Raw genomic sequence first — 15,861 nt, forward strand, 5'->3', positions numbered from 1 at the left:
AACTGTGAGTCTGCAATCATAGATACCACTGCAAAAGAAGTTTCCTTGACATTTACAGTCAGTGACAGCACAGATCATGAACTTATACATGGTTTCTGGTGACAGCACAGGGACCATACACATCCACATGTCCTCCATATCCATCAGCATGGACCACTCAGCATGCTCTCTGGCGCAGTTCAGACCACAGACATTAAAGCAACCCTTGGACACAGAGTAGACCATTGGTACCATTATGACCTTTGGCCATAGCACAGGCCATGGACATTGACATGGCCTCCAGCGGCAACACAGACCAAGGGCATGAACATGACCTCAGACAGCAGCTCAGACCACGGGCATCCACTTGGCCTTTGGTGGTAATCCAGACCACAGACATCAATGTGGCCTCCTGAAGGAGCACAGACCAAGAACACCCACATGGTCTCCAGTGGCAGCAAGGACCATGGAAAAGGGGATTCTTACTGCTCTAACACTGCAGGCAAGTCATTTCCCTTTATGCCACGCATTAAAAAAAGAGATATGCCATTGAGTTTTGTGAATCAGGCCTCCCGCCTTGTGCTCTTGCTGATATTTGGTGGTAAAAATGGGGAGGAAGAGGGTATTACTTACCTAACTGTCCCTTTCTACTCTGCTGGCTTACTGTACCTTTGGCTGGTATACCAATGACAAGTGGAGCAAAGAGCAAGGTGGTGTTTGGAGAGAGAAGTTCAGAGGGCAAATGTTAGCTTTATCTTGCAGAGCCAGTTCCTACAGCACGAGACCAGTGAAGGAGGAAAGGGTTAAATTTCACTAGAGCTGGTTTCAAGAAGTTTTTGTAAACATGCTTAGTGCAAGGTCCATATTTCCAGTCTCAGCTCAGTTAATTTCTGGGAGAGACATACCAAAGCTCACTCACTCTTCAGGTTCCCACTGAGCCTGCTGCATCAGAAGGGACTTTCACCTCCTAGAAGTCCATTTTTACAAAGACTGATTGTGGAGGCAGCTTTCCAGGTGAGGATTTGTCTCAAAGTAGCAGGTATGTAGGATGAAAAAGTCTAGAGGCCAAATGAATAACACAAGAACTTTAGGTCATAAAATGATTGTGTGGGATGCATAGGCAATGAGTAGGCTTTAGCTGTTCATTAAAATATCTATCATCTATCTATCTATCTATCTATCTATCTATCTATCATCTATCTATTCATCTATCATTTGTCTGTCTCTCTGCCTGCCTGCCTGCTGCCTGCCTGTCTACTATCTATCTATCTATCTATCTATCTATCTATCTATCTATCTATCTATCTATCTATCTATCTATATCTATATCTACCTACCTATCTATATTGGAGGCATGTGGACCACAGCCCTCTTGTGAAGGACAGTGGACAACTTGGAAGACTTATTCTCTCCTGCCACCTCTATATGAGCTTTGGAGATCAAACTCTGGTTGCCAAGCTCCTGTAGTAAGCACCTCTGCCTACTGAGCCATCTCACCAGCCCATGGTGTCAGCTGTGCTTGCCAGGCATACAAACAAACAAAATTCTCAACACCTATTGACATAATGAAGTATGTTAATTGCTTCACTCTGGCAGCATAAACACATGCACGTACCCACAAATTTAATATAAAGCTATGCACTGTATGTGTTTGTATGCTCTATAAAACCACATGGTATATCTTAAATATACAAAGCAACATAACTTGTAAAAGGTCATTATTGCTTTTCAACATTTTCCTCCTCTCAAGTGAATATCAAAATGATTATACTGAGTGACTCCCAGAATATGTACCAAAAATGCCTAAGGGAAAAATAGTAATTTCATCTGAAGAAATACATAGCATGCATGTATTCTGTAAAAGGTAGTTTATCAAGTATAATGAAAAATTCTTGGATACTTCTATGCAGTAAATGAAATGTTTTGTGGATTTTGGAAGTGGTGAATACAGAACCTACTGTGTGGAGGTACTGCACTACTGTGCTCAGTCTTTTCTGTTGTGTTACAGATAGGTAGTTTTCTTTGCCTACTACTGGTAAGAGGGTTATCACACTTAAAGTCAGAAAGGTAGCAAGAATACACAGCACAGAGATATTACTTATTAATCAGATAGCAAACAAAACTTATGTTCAAGTTTGCATCTGAAGACTACTACCACAGTTTAATTTTGAATTTACCTATGTTTTCTTTTAAACTCATGCTTTGCATGCTACTTGGAAGCTATTTTATGCCCTGTATGTTCTGATTTTATACTTTCTCCCATGCCCACATGCACTGTTTATCATGCCTGGAGTTACTGTGTTCATGCTTTAGAGTTATTGTACTTTGCTAGATTGTGTTTTACATTTCCTTCTCCCACTTACAAACATTGTAGTTGTATTTAGCATGTGCCTGTGCTTGTATAGCTTTATAAAATTCTGCTCTGTTCTTTTAAATCTGCTTTCATCAGATTAATTTCCATTCCTGGCATGGCAGGGTCAGCAACTCCAGAGTCCACTTAGAAGTTGCTCGGTACTACTGGCTACAGCATGTCAGGCTTCCTGGGAAATCTCACTATAGGTAGCTTTAACCCTATCCTTTTTATTGGGCACCATGCTTGGTTGTTAGTTTCTGTGCATCCTAAAAAGGTGGTTCTAAATAACACCATTCAAGGAACTCAGCAATTTGTCACACCACAGATTTAACATAAAGCTATACATGGCATTTTATTCTCATGTAACTCCCGATATAACCAGCAGTGCTGAGGGAGCCCACAAAAAGGGGGTAATGCTTAGATTCGGGAAGTCAAAGTGAATAGGCTGACCGGATTTTTTTAGTGATTAAGTCTGTTGGAAACTTTTACCCTTTGCCTGCCAGGAACATAACTGCAATCTGATGAAACTGGGTTACTTTTCTGTCCCTACAAGATAAACAGCAAGCCATGGTGGAGCACGTTGTGCTCTCAGCAAGTGTGTGAGAGGGGCTTGAGGTGAGAGCCGTAAGAAGCAATCAAGGGGACTGCTGTGCCTCCAGTTCGTGTCCTGCCAGAATTCAGGGTGGAGCAGGAACGTGTAGAAGTAACAGCTGCATGAGAACTGCATATGCTGCCTGGCACAAGGCCGTTGGCTACTTTTAGAGATATTACTTATTTTTGTCTGTGCTGAAACTTGATTATTGGATAGGATGTTAGGTTTGTTGTTCTGTTCTTGGTCTGACTCCATTACGGCCATATAATGGCATTGTCTGATGTTAATTTTCTATTAAAGCATTATGTTTTCTCAAAATTTTAAATGTGATGGTTGGTGTTGTCAACTTGGCAGAATCTAGAATCATGTGGGAGATAGGCCTTGGAGTATGCCTATGGGAATTATCTTGATTATGTTTATTAATGTGGGAAGACTTATCTTAATTGTATGTGGAACCATTTTCCCAGGCAGAGAATCCTAGACTGAACATATGGAGAAAGAGCTGAGCACCATGCATGTATTTACCCTTCTGTGTTTCTTTAAGTGTGGCTGCAATGAGGCCAACTGCTTCAAGCTCCCACTGCTGTGACCTTCCCAGCATGATGGACCGTGCCTTGAACAGTGAGCCAAAACAAACCCGTTCTTCCTTAAGTTACTGTTGTTGAGAGTTTATCACAGTGACAGGAAAGGAATCTAAGACAATACATTATGGGAAACAGAATAGGAATCTTGGTCTAGTTAAGTGACCCAGGTGACAGAAACCAGTATTAGGGCAAACTGATTCACTCTTTCTTCTAAAACCCACAGTGGGAAATTTCTCACTTCCTGAGCCTAACAGCAGTCACCCTCCCTGCTGAACAATAGCAGTCTGCACCAGGTGCTGAGAAGTTAGTGTCACACTCCATCACACGGCTTAGATGTCTTCATAGAAAACCAAATGATCACAATGACCATGCAAAACACAGCTATCATCTCAAAGGGAATAAGAGGGGAATTTATTCTTGGGTCAAATATGTATCCACAACCTGGGAACATGGATTCAGGCTATCCCAAATAGCACACTCCAACATAGAAATGGTCTCATGAAGTTTTATAGTCATAGAACAAAAGGAGACCATAAATCAAGGCAATTTCCAAGTATGTGGGTGGAAACATCAGGGAGGTTGGTCACAGCAAAGTGGGGACATCTCTGTTGTAGGTCTCACATCCTACCTGATGACAGTCTTAGCTCTGGAGTTGGCAGATGTTAGTAGTCTCATAAATTAATGCATTCCCAAAGGTTTTTCTGACAGCTGAAACACCAAAAGAATCTTAGATCCGACACAGAGGTGAGAAATGTGTGGCCATTAAAGGTTTTGAAGATAGCTAGCAACGATTTTGGCTCTGAATCTACAGTATATAAGTTCTCCACAGTCACAGAGTTCTGATTAGTCATCCAGCCTTGTAGAGTATTTGATATAGGTGTGGGTTTTTTTCTTGGAACTTTGGTTCGCAACAACTATCCAGTCTGTTTTCTGGACTTTTGATTTTATTCCACTGACGTATTTGTTTATCCTTATGCCAAGTCACTGTCCTGATATGTTAGTTTTCTACTAATAGTAAGGCTTACACTTAGGTGAATTTCATCATCAGTTGTGCCCCTTCCACACATGGAACCTGGGGTGTTTCATGACTGATTTGATCAATTTGTAGATAATAACATTTTATTTTACTTTATTTTTTTATTTAAATGTGTTTGTTTATGTGCCACATGTGTGGGTCCCATGGAGGTAAAAGGAAGGTGTCAGAGCCCTTGGAGCTGGGAGTTACAGGCAATTGTGAGCTGATATGAGTGCTGGGAACTTGAACTTGGGTTCTCCGGAAGAGCAACAAGTATTCTTAACTGCTTAACCATCTTTCTGGTCCCTATCTTTTTTTCCCTAGTTTTTTTTATTCGTTTGTTTGTTTTGTTTGTTTGTTTGTTTTTTGAGACAGGGTTTCTCTGTGTAGCTTTGGCGCCTTTCCTGGAACTCACTCTGTAGCCCAGGCTGGCCTCAAACTCACAGAGATCGGCCTGGCTTTGCCTCCCGAGTGCTGGGATTAAAGGCGTGTGCCACCACCGCCCAGCCTAGGTTTTTTTTTTTTTTTAATTTAAGACTTTTTTTTTTATTTATTTCACATACCAACCACAGATCTCCCTCTCATTCCTCCACTCACTACCCCCAGCCTTCCCTGCCCCACCTCCTCCCTGCCCCCGCCTCCTCCCCCCATCCTCTCCTCCAAAAGTGTAAGGCCTCCCATGGAGAGTCAGCAAAGCCTGGTACATTCAGTTGAGGCAGGACCGAGCCTCTGCCCCCTGCATCAAGGTTGAGCAAGGCCTCCCACTGTAGGTAATAGGATCCCAAAAGCCAGCTCATGCACCAGGGATAAATCCCATTGCCAGCGGCCCCTCAAACAGACCAAGCTACAGAATTGTCTCCCTTATGCAGAGGGCCTAGTCTGGTCCCATGGGGGAATAAATAACACAGTTGAGTATTGTTTATATGACCAACACTCTACCGAACACACTGCATGTTGGTCAATCATTTCAGCCCCACAAACATTCTATGAGCCAGATGATGCTATCATCCCACCTATCTTTTATGAAACCAAGGCACAGATGCTAAGCAACTTCCTGAGTAACATCATTCATGGAGATGACAGGAGAGATCCTGGTACACTGGAAACTCAAAAGACTAAAATGCACTTGTTAATGTAATGTGAATCCAGTGGTGAGAAGAGGAACGGAGAAGGTCAGACAGAGACTCCTGTGCTTCCTTCAAGTCCTGTGTTTCCTTAAGGCTGGTGAGGATGTTAGTGAAGGGGAGATTTGGCTAATCATACAGAACTGGCTACTTTTGTTTCTGTCATTAATGAATGTCCATTTATTATTTCTCTAGGCTAAACTATCCTCATGATTGTCCCACTGCAAGGTGCACAAATGCTGCAGATGCTGGAGAAATCCTTGAGGAAGTATCTTCCCGAATCCTTAAAGGTGACCTCAGAAAATGCTGAGGGCAGCAGGAGAAAGTGGATGTGAAAAAGAGCTTAACATTTATGCTTCACTGTGTGTGTGTGTGTGTGTGTGTGTGTGTGTGTGTGTGTGTGTGTAAGATGTGTGGTGTGATTGATGTTTATGTGGTGTGTACATGTATGAATGGAATACGTGCATGCATGAAGAGGACCAAGGTTGATGTTTAGTATCTTTCTTGATCACTCTTCACCTTTTATGCCAAGGCAGGGTCTCTTGATGAATCTGAAGCTCACCAAATCAGCTGGTGTAGCTAGTCAGGCTGTCCTGCCTGTGGCTCCCAAGCAATGGAATTACAAGAAGACTGTCAGCACTGCTAGGCTTCTGTGTGGATACCGGGGATCAGAACTCTGAACTCCAGTCCTCACCCTGTGTGCTAAGCGCTTTTATTCACTGAGCCATCTTCCCAGCCCTTATGTGATATTATTCTGAACCACTCACTCCATATTTCATATTTTCTACCAGTTAATTTACATCACCTCTTTTCAGCTTTTGCCACTGTATCTGTGTCAGTGGTTAAGAATATGGAGATATAGTCAGGTGTGGTAGTGCATACCTTTAATCTCTGCACTTGGAAGTCAAGAGGCAGGTGGTTCTCTGTGAGTTCAAGGCTATCCTGTCTACAGAGTGAGTTCCAGGCACAGTGAGACTCTACCTCCATTAAAAAAAAAAAAGAGAATGTGGAGATATAAAGAAGTAATTTAAATGTTATGGTTGTCAGGACTGCTCAGGTGACAGGTGCTTACCTACAAGCCTGACAGCCTGGGTCTGATCTCCAGATCCCACTTGGTGGCAGGAAAGAACTAACTCCAAAGAGCTTCCATCTGACCTCCACACACATGCTGTGACACACACATGTCCCACAAATAAAATACATAAATAAAATGTGAGACTATGGAGGGGCAGCTATTTCCTCATATCTCACCAGCAATTAGTTGCAACACAAGTCATGTACACACATGGATTTTGCCCTCTGCTGACTGAAGTTTTTCTGTTGTTTCTTTTCAAGAGCCCTTCCTTAGCAGCCCTTGAGATTCCTGGGTGTTTTCCTCCACAGTTAGCTGACGGTACATATTAATGTTTAATCAGTTCATTCCAGAAGAATGCTTGCCTGTGAAAAGTGAACCATTTGAGAATGCTTGAAGTTAGAAATGGGTCTGTTGCCCTGAACTTAATGCATATCAGAATATTTTGGACTTGACTCCTGATTCTTCTACAAAACCCAGTACAACTGAGTAGAGATTCTGGGGTTGACTGAACCATGTAGATAGATATAAATACTTACATTTGAGCTGTGTAAAATCATCTCTAATGGTGGATTCAGAGCCTTGATTTTTTTTTTTGGTCTTTTGAGACAGGGTACCTTGATTTTATTTTTAATCAAATGAGGTGAGGTCTACTCTAGTGGAATTTAAGTATAACCATGTTTGTGTGTGCTATGTATGTGTGTGTTTGTGTGTATTGTTTATGCATGTATGTGTGTGCAAGTGTTTATGTTTATGTTTTCTGTGTGTGTTATGTGTTTGTGATGGTGTATGTATGTGTGTATATGTACATATTTGTGTATGTATTTCTGTGTGTATGTATGTGTGTGTGCTTATTTGCATGTGTATGCTTGTGTGACTGTATGTGTGTAAAATAGTTCATATTTATTTCATCTGTTTGTATATTTCTGTGTGTTTGTACCCATGTTTGTGTGTGAGTGTATGAATGTTTGTGTTTATGTGCATGCATGTGTGTATGTTAGAAGAAAAATATTTCCAGATTTGTGCCACTCTATAAGACATTTCCTACAAAATGCATTTAAGATGAGTAGATTCAGTTCCTTCTTTCTCTAGCAGATTTGCTACTCCATATCCATAAAGAAGAAAAACCTTAGCATTCTTTTATTTGTAGCTTGTTTTATTTTGTTTATTAATAATAAGCTAATAAGGGACCAGTCCTATTATTTACCACCCAAATAAATCTGCTTCAAATAAAACAAAAGCCAAAAAACTTATTTTAGTAAAGCCCACTGATATAAACCAAGACCTTCTGTGGACTCTGGTAATCCACAGGAGTAAGGAAATCTCCCAGAGAGAAAGCAAATTTTTCTTGGAAATTATATTTATTACGCTATGGACAACTAGTTTGAGTAACTGTTATGTTGAACAGTTACTCAGAATATCTGAAAGCTAAAAACTTTTTTTTACATGCTCTGTGATATAGAGTTTTTTTTTTTTTTTTTTTTTTTTTTTTAGTGATCTTGTACCCTTTCGGGGTGTCTTTTTCATTATTATTATTATTATTATTATTATTATTATTATTATTATTTTACAACACCATTCAGTTCAACATAATAGCCACAGATTCCCTGTTCTCCCCTCTCGCCCACCCCTCCCCAAGCCCACCCCCCATTCCCACCTCCTCCAGATCAAGGTCTCCCCGAGGACTGGGGTTGACCTGGTAGACTCAGTCCAGGCAGGTCCATTCCCCCTCCCAGACCGAGCCAAGTGTCCCTGCATAAGTCCCAGGATTCAAACAGCCAACTCATGCAGCGAGCCCAGGACCTGGCACCAATGCACAGCTGCCTCCCAAACAGATCAAGCCAAATGACTGTTTCACCCGTTCAGTGAGGGAGAACAAGGAATAGGAGACCAGGGTAAATGAAGACCACATGAGAAGGTGAGAAGGGGAGGAAGCAGAGAGCTAGGGAGGCCCATGGAGATCCACAAAGATACCCCCGCAAAAGACTGCTGGCAATGGTCGCCAGATGGCAGGAACTGACCTACTCTGATGATGGGATGGCCAGACACCCAGATAGTGGTGCCATAAACCCCATCCAAGGACTGAGGAATCTGAAGGCAGACATCCACGGCTGGGCCCCTGGTGGAGCACTGGGAGTCTAATTAGTGAGAAAGAAGAGGGTTTATATGAGCGAAAATTGTTGAAGCCAAGGTTGGATAAAGCACCGGGACAAATAACCAAATGAATGGAAGCACAGGATCTATGAACCAAAGGCTGAGGGGCCCCCAACTGGATATAGAGTTTTAAAATGTAAATTTCTCTATTCCTTATGTTAAAAGTGAAGTCAAACATTTTGAGAAAACTCTAGGTGTTTTCCAGTGGCTTTGTTGAACTCATGGAGTGAGGTGAGGTGGCTGTCTCAGCTTCTCAGCTTTTATAAGGGAATACTTAACTCTTTAGTCACTTACTAAAGCACACACTTTCTCCTAGTGGAAGCCTGGAACAGCCATAAAGAAAGTTGTTCCTAAAAATCATTGACTTTATTTGTCTGAATATTTTACTATACATGTTATGGTTCATATTTGAAGACAAAAATTTCATCAGTTGAGTTGGGAAAAAAGTTGTGTGTGAGGTTGTGTAGCTAGAGTTTTCCTGCCTTGCCCACAGTCAGGACAAATCTTTGTCACTTGCCAGTCCCACAGTCACTCAGACCCAACCAAGTAAACACAGAGACTTATATTGCTTACAAACTGTATGGCCATGGCAGGCTTCTTGTTAACTGTTCTTATATCTTAAATTAATTCATTTCCATAAATCTATACCTTGCCATGTGACTCATGGCTTACCGGCATCTTCACATGCTGCTTGTCCTGGCGGCAGCTGGCAGTGACTCCTTCTGCCTTCCTGTTCTTTCTTTTCTCCTCTCTGTTAGTCCCGCCTATCCTTCCTGCCTAGCCACTGGCCAATCAGTGTTTTATTTATTGACCAATCAGAGCAACACATTTGCCATACAGAACATCCCATAGCAAGGTTGTTTGTCTTAAATTCTTTCTTGGCTCTTTGTCATCCCCAAGGGTCACAATTTCATAGGACTAATCTGTCCCAATTGCACAAAGTGCTTTTCCATTCCTCTTAATAAACTAACAATCTCACTTCTTTGCAGGTTTATGGGACTGTCTATCACATGAACCATGGAAACCCATTCAACCTAAAAGCCCTAGTTGACAAGTGGCCTGATTTTAACACAGTGGTTGTCCGCCCTCAGGAGCAAGTAAGGAGCTAGGTGTGAACAAATACACTTCTAGGGTTATTTGTGTAGAATCTGAAAAAGCTTATCCCAGGTTATATTTGGGAAGATACATATACATGCATACACATATGTACATGTAATAACAATTAATGGGGAAAGGGTCTTGAATTTGAAAAAGAAAAGGAAGAAATATATGGGAGGTTTTGGAGGGAGGAAAGGGAAGGGGAAATGTAATTATAGTATAATCTCAAAAAAAGTTGATCACATAGAAATCAAGAGTATAATGGAAGTTTCTAGAGATGAGGTGGGTGGGAAATTGGGGTAATACTCATGAAAAGATAAAAAATTACAGTTAAAACGAAAGAATAAGTTAGTGAGATCTATTGCACAGCATGGCGAGTAACTATTTTATTCTGAAAATGGTGAGAGATGTAAAGTGTTCATACTAAAAGCTTTACTACTGTATATTTTAATTAGCTAGGTTTATACATATCACATATATGTACATACATAGCTGTATGTTACACACTGACATTTCAATTTGTGTTGAACCAAATGTGTGGCAATGGCCCCATCAAAATAGATTGCCTACGCTGGGGTGAGACCTCAGTGGGTAAAGTACTTGCTATGAAAGCATGAGGGCCAAAATTTGAACTCCAGAGCCCACTTGAAAAAGTCTTGTGCTGTGGTGTGTGCTTGTAACCCTAGTGCCAGAGAGACAAGATGGTAGATTTCTGGGGCTCATTAATCAGCCAGCTAGCTTGCTAGGCATGATCCAGGCCAATGATAGATCTTGCCTCAAGGAAAAAAGGTAGATGACACCTAAGGAAGTACACCCAAGGTTCTCCTTTGACCTCCACAGATAACTACACACATGTGCAACACACACACACACACACACACACACACACGTTCAGTACTTCTCCTAATGGCATTGTAACCATTTTAGTTTGTGTAATCACAGTGTATGATGGCCCAATGGTTAAGAGCACTGTCTGCTTTTCCAGAGGACCTGGATTTAATTTTCAGCATGGCTCTCATCATCTGTGACTCCAGTTCCAGGAGATCCAGTGCCCTCTTCTGGCCTCCATAATACCAAGCATGCATGAGGTACACAGATACTCATGCAAGCAAAACATTCATACACATAAAATAAAATTTAAAATACTAAAGTACAATGAAACTAGCACTACAATCATAAACAATAAACAATGAGTATTATCTTTCCTTTCTCCATATAACAGGATATGGCAGATGACCTTGATTACTATACCAATACTTACCAAATCTACTCTAAAGACCCCCAGAACTGTCAGGAATTCCTGGACTCCCCAGAAGTAATCAACTGGAAACAACATTTGCAGATTCAAAGTAAGAGCAATGGGAAATGAGATCAATTCCTTCTGTGTCTCGTCTCAAAAGATCCCCTTCTTCCCCACTCCCCAGCCAAGTTCCATGCCCTCAGCCAGATATCCATGCTTTGACATCATTAAGTCTACTTGTAAAGAGAAAAGTATAAGAAAGAGTTCTTAGATTGAACAGAACTTATAGAATGCATGTATATTTATATATATAATAAAGGAGGATTTATTAGCCTGGCTTACATGAAAGGGACTATGTAGACCAATAGTTGCTATATGCACATTGGAGAGGCAGAGAACCTCTGTAGCTACATGGTCCACAAAGCTCCATACTTTGGCAATCTCAGTTTGTTGCTAATAGCCTAGACATTTCCTGGGGAGTTATAGGTACTGTGCTCACTTTGGAAGGCTGAAGAGACCAAGTCTAATATCAGCAGAAGATGGCAACAGTGAGGGTAGACAATAGGCAATATGGGGATGTTGGTTTTTTTCCCTCAAACTCCTCTTCATCTGGCCTACGCATTGGAAAGTGTGAACCACTTTGAGGGCTGATCTTCCTCCCTCAGTCAATCTTGTTCCAGACTCTTCCAGAGGTATGTCTCTTAGATGGTTATAAATCCTGTCAAGTTGACAACTGAGACCAACCATTATAATAATTTCTGTTCCCAGAAATGTGTGGCATTGTTTTAGATGTGTCCAGAATTCTTAGGAAAAGTGGGTGCAGGAGTACAGCTTCACCTCTGGAATCCCATGTCTGTAATGATATTGACAGTTCATAGTATCACAGGGTACCTCTAAGGTAACCAATAACAACTATCCTGATGATAAGCATACTCTTAGAGACAGACTCCCTAAGTTGGTATCTATCTGCTCCTCTCTATCTGATCCTTAAGAAGTGTCTTGCCCTCTCTGAGATCATAGTCTCTGCTTATAAACATGAAAGTTAATAGGATTTCTTAAAATACAAGACAGTGGTGTAGTAGAGTACTATTTTAAGGTGTGTTACTTTTGCTTATATTGCATTTGTTTAATTCTGTGAACCTATGTTACTGTGCCTGTCTAAAACACCTGATGGTCTAATAAGAACTGGCCAATAGCAAGGCAGAAGAAAGGATAGGCAAGGCTGAAGGCAGAGAATATAAATAGAAGGAGAAACCTGGGAAGAAGAATTGGAGATCTAGGATGAAGTAGCCAGAGAAGAAGGAAGACTCCGGGGGCCAGCTTCCCAGCGACACAACCAGCAAGCCAGAAATAAGAGAATGGGAAAAGCCCAGAGACAAAAGGTAAGTTAAGTTAGGGAAAGCTGTCTAGAAACTAAGCCAAGCTAAGGCCGGGCATTCATAATTAAGAATAAGCCTCCATGAGTGATTTATTTGGGAACTAGGTGGTGGGCCCCCAAAAGAGTAAAAGACAAATAACACCACACCAGCGTTTTGAACAGGAAGAGCTTAATGTAATACTGGGTGTCCTGGTAACCCCTAATTGTCAACTTGACACAAGATAGTCACTTGGGAAGAGTTGTCTCAGTTGGGTAACTGCCAAGATCAGGTTGGCTTAGAGAGCATGTCTGTGGAGCATTGTTTTGATTGCTAATTAATAGAGGAGGGCCTAGGCCACTTTAGAGAAGTAGCCCTGGACTGTATAAGAAAACTAGTTAAATGTGAGCATGTGAACGAGCCAGAGAGTTATCCAGCATGCAGTTCTGCTGCAGTTTCTGCCTTGAGTTCCTGCCCTGATTTCCTTTAGTGACAGATTGTGACCTAGAAGTATAATGCAAATAAACCCTTTGTCCCCAGTTGAGTTTCATTATGGTGTTTTGTAACAGCGACAGTATGAAACTAGAATGGGGGATAGACCAGTTAACATTTGCTGTAACAGAAAATTTATAATGAAGTGAATCAACAATTCAGTTTGGGCTTTGCAGGCAGTCTCGACTAGATTTGTTCATGTATCATATGGTGATTGGAGAACTCAATACATGTTGCTTCACCATAGACTCACTCATATGTGTGGTTCTGGCTATCAGTCAATACCAGCTATTGATTGTAATGATGGTACAATGTGACTCTGGCCAGCTCCCTAGGCTGGTTTATATGCAGTTGGTCTCAAGGTAACTAGGATCGAAAAAAGAAAGTCTCAAGATCTAACACTGTTAAGCCTCTCCTTGCATAAGTTTATATTCCTATTGGTCAGATGGAGCATAGAATGGGACTGCTCCAGGGAACAGATGCAAGGAATTACAGTTAAATTCCAAATCATTGCTTCAATAGTCCACCACAATGGAGACATAACTCAGAAGATGCTGGCTACCATATTTTATAGCTCATCCTCTTTGATTTTCAAAACTATACAATTATATACCTTAAAAAATTTAGTTCCAGTCTCGGTCCATTCACAAAATGACTATGAATTAATTCATCCCCTGACATGTTTTCATTTTTGTAAATCAGGGAAGATTATGCTAGCCGTGACTATATGGCCATTCACGCAGCAGCAGCAGCATGACCGTAATCAAGCTTTATCTCAAATCTCACACTTCCTACCCCATTGGAGAGCTCCCACCCAGAACGTGTCTAGCCATTGTTTCTCTCTTTAGAAGTTCACTGTATGTTTTCTTATAAACCCATCTAGGTTCCCAGTCCAGCCTGAATGAGGCAATACAAAATCTTGCAAACATTCAGTCTTTCCAAGCCAACCACTCAGAAAACATCCTCTTTGTGGCATCAGAGACAATCAAGACACTGTTCCCTTCCCTGCTGGATACAAAGAATTTGTCACCGGGCAGTGGCAAGCCCAAGGCCATGTGAGTTTGATAAGAGCTGCTGCATATCCCTCACATCCTTTTCCTACGACCCCCACTGCCTGGTCCTGATTTCACTCTGGTCTTTGCTGCCCACACTCTAGGAGGTGACCCCCACCCATGCTCACACAAGCAACTCTAATTAAAACTCAGTTGGTTACACTACACACATAAAGGAAATGAAAGGAGGGGAACTTGTTGGGAAGAGGTTCAGTAGAGTGAGGGCAGCAGAATTAAGAGTATTTAAGAGTGCCTAAAACTGATATAAGTGGTGACATAGATTCATGGAATTATTAAATAATAAACTTTTTAAAAGTTTGAATTATAATAGTACCAGTAAGATGGTTCATCACGTAAAGGCTTTGATGGTCAAGGCTAACCAACTGAGTTACCAAATTCGATACCCGGGACCAACATGTTGAAAGGAGAGAATCATCTCCACAGCTTCTTCTCTGATCCCTAGTCTGTGTACACCTAAACCCTCCTACTCATCCACACATACCAAGTCATTAAATAAATTAAAAAGGGAAATGAAAAATGATCAGAATAATCTATAAAAGTATAAATCTGACCACATTCCTCTTTGTTCATATAATTGCAAGAGGAAAGTCCTCTGTCCATTGCTTAACATTTATTATTCTTGCTCATTTCCTCCAGCCACACTGGCCTTTCTATCCTTCTAACATAAGCCCATCTATATTCCAGGACTTTGCATTTGTTACTTCTCCAATGCTCTGCCCCTCAAGATAATAGAGGTGGGAACATACCATACCCTTTTACTCATAGACTTTGCTTTCTTTTTGGACCCTCTATAGCAATCAAGACATGTTTAAGCTTTCATCCTTGGATGTTACCCATGCTCCCTTGGTGAATAAATTCTGGCTTTTTGGTGGCAATGAGAGGAGCCAGAGATTCATCGAACGTTGTATTAAGAAATTCCCAAGTTCCTGTGTCTTGGGACCTGAGGGGACCCCTGCATCCTGGACCCTAATGGACCAAACTGGAGAGATGAGAATGGGAGGCACCATGCCTGAGTACCGGGCCCAAGGTCTTGTCTCCTTTGTCGTCTATTCACAAAGCCAGATTATGAAGAAACGTGGCTTTCCTATTTATTCTCACACAGACAAAAGCAATACTGCTATGCAAAAAATGAGCTACTCACTGCAGCATCTCACCATGCCCTGTGCCTGGAACCAATGGAAGTGTGTACCTGTGTGAAGATGGCCTCAAACACAAGATGGTGTTGGGTGGGTCTGGGGATGTAATTGGATGGTGGAAAAAGAGTAGAGGTGACCAAAAAGAAAGAATAAATGGAAACCAGAAGCAAAGGAATGGTGCTGTGTGTGCTCTGGGGAAGCAGTATGAATGGCTGACAGACCTGCCATTGTTCTTCTTCCTGAGTTTGAAGCTGGCCTATGTCCTTCTGTACTGAACTCATGTAATTTAGTCCCTTCACATTTCTGGGATCTATATGACACTCCCTTATCAACTGCACAGAGCTCCAAATGGTTCCTCTTGGAAGCCCTAGTGCACAACTTGGAGACTTCTGCTAACCTTGTTAGCAATGACAAGATAATATTTTCAGGCTACTGTGCCTTTTCCCTCTCTGCCTATGGCCTTTCCTTCAGTGATTAGCAAGTGTATTCTCCCCATCAGGTCTTAAGAAAGTAGCACTCCTCTGTTGGCTGCTTCATGTATATTAAACACATTATGCATGGATCATATAGTTTATCAGATTAAACACAATATAC

The 15,861-nt window shown here is 41.4% G+C and overlaps 1 protein-coding gene and 1 long non-coding RNA gene across 10 annotated transcripts in view; one reads left to right on the plus strand and one right to left on the minus strand.

The window, feature by feature from the left end:
* Positions 1 to 976, minus strand: part of LOC119087869 — a 6,097-nt gene extending 5,121 nt beyond the window's left edge. For both annotated transcript variants that reach the window (XR_005091367.1, XR_005091365.1), the window contains exons 1-2: positions 885 to 976; positions 613 to 750 (exon numbers count right to left, since the gene is read on the minus strand). This is a non-coding gene — a long non-coding RNA (uncharacterized LOC119087869). The remainder of the gene's footprint in view (positions 1 to 612; positions 751 to 884) is intronic.
* On the plus strand, positions 905 to 15,438 carry LOC114703387 (glycine N-acyltransferase). 8 transcript variants are annotated; one of them, XM_037205061.1, is made up of 8 exons: positions 909 to 993; positions 3,469 to 3,545; positions 5,557 to 5,747; positions 5,843 to 5,937; positions 9,863 to 9,970; positions 11,194 to 11,320; positions 13,942 to 14,113; positions 14,926 to 15,438. In XM_037205061.1, the coding sequence occupies exons 4-8, from the start codon at positions 5,857 to 5,859 to the stop codon at positions 15,326 to 15,328; spliced, it is 891 nt and encodes a 296-aa protein (XP_037060956.1). In that variant the 5' UTR covers positions 909 to 993; positions 3,469 to 3,545; positions 5,557 to 5,747; positions 5,843 to 5,856; the 3' UTR covers positions 15,329 to 15,438. The 8 variants fall into 8 exon arrangements, with proteins under 8 accessions (XP_037060967.1, XP_028740035.1, XP_037060944.1 ...); XM_037205057.1 differs by having other exon boundaries at positions 930 to 1,018; XM_037205072.1 differs by lacking the exon at positions 3,469 to 3,545 and having other exon boundaries at positions 905 to 993; positions 5,673 to 5,747.
* Positions 15,439 to 15,861: the final 423 nt, after the last annotated feature.

Source organism: Peromyscus leucopus, chromosome 1 (genome assembly GCF_004664715.2).
Source record: "Peromyscus leucopus breed LL Stock chromosome 1, UCI_PerLeu_2.1, whole genome shotgun sequence".
NCBI classification, from domain to species: Eukaryota; Metazoa; Chordata; class Mammalia; order Rodentia; family Cricetidae; genus Peromyscus; species Peromyscus leucopus.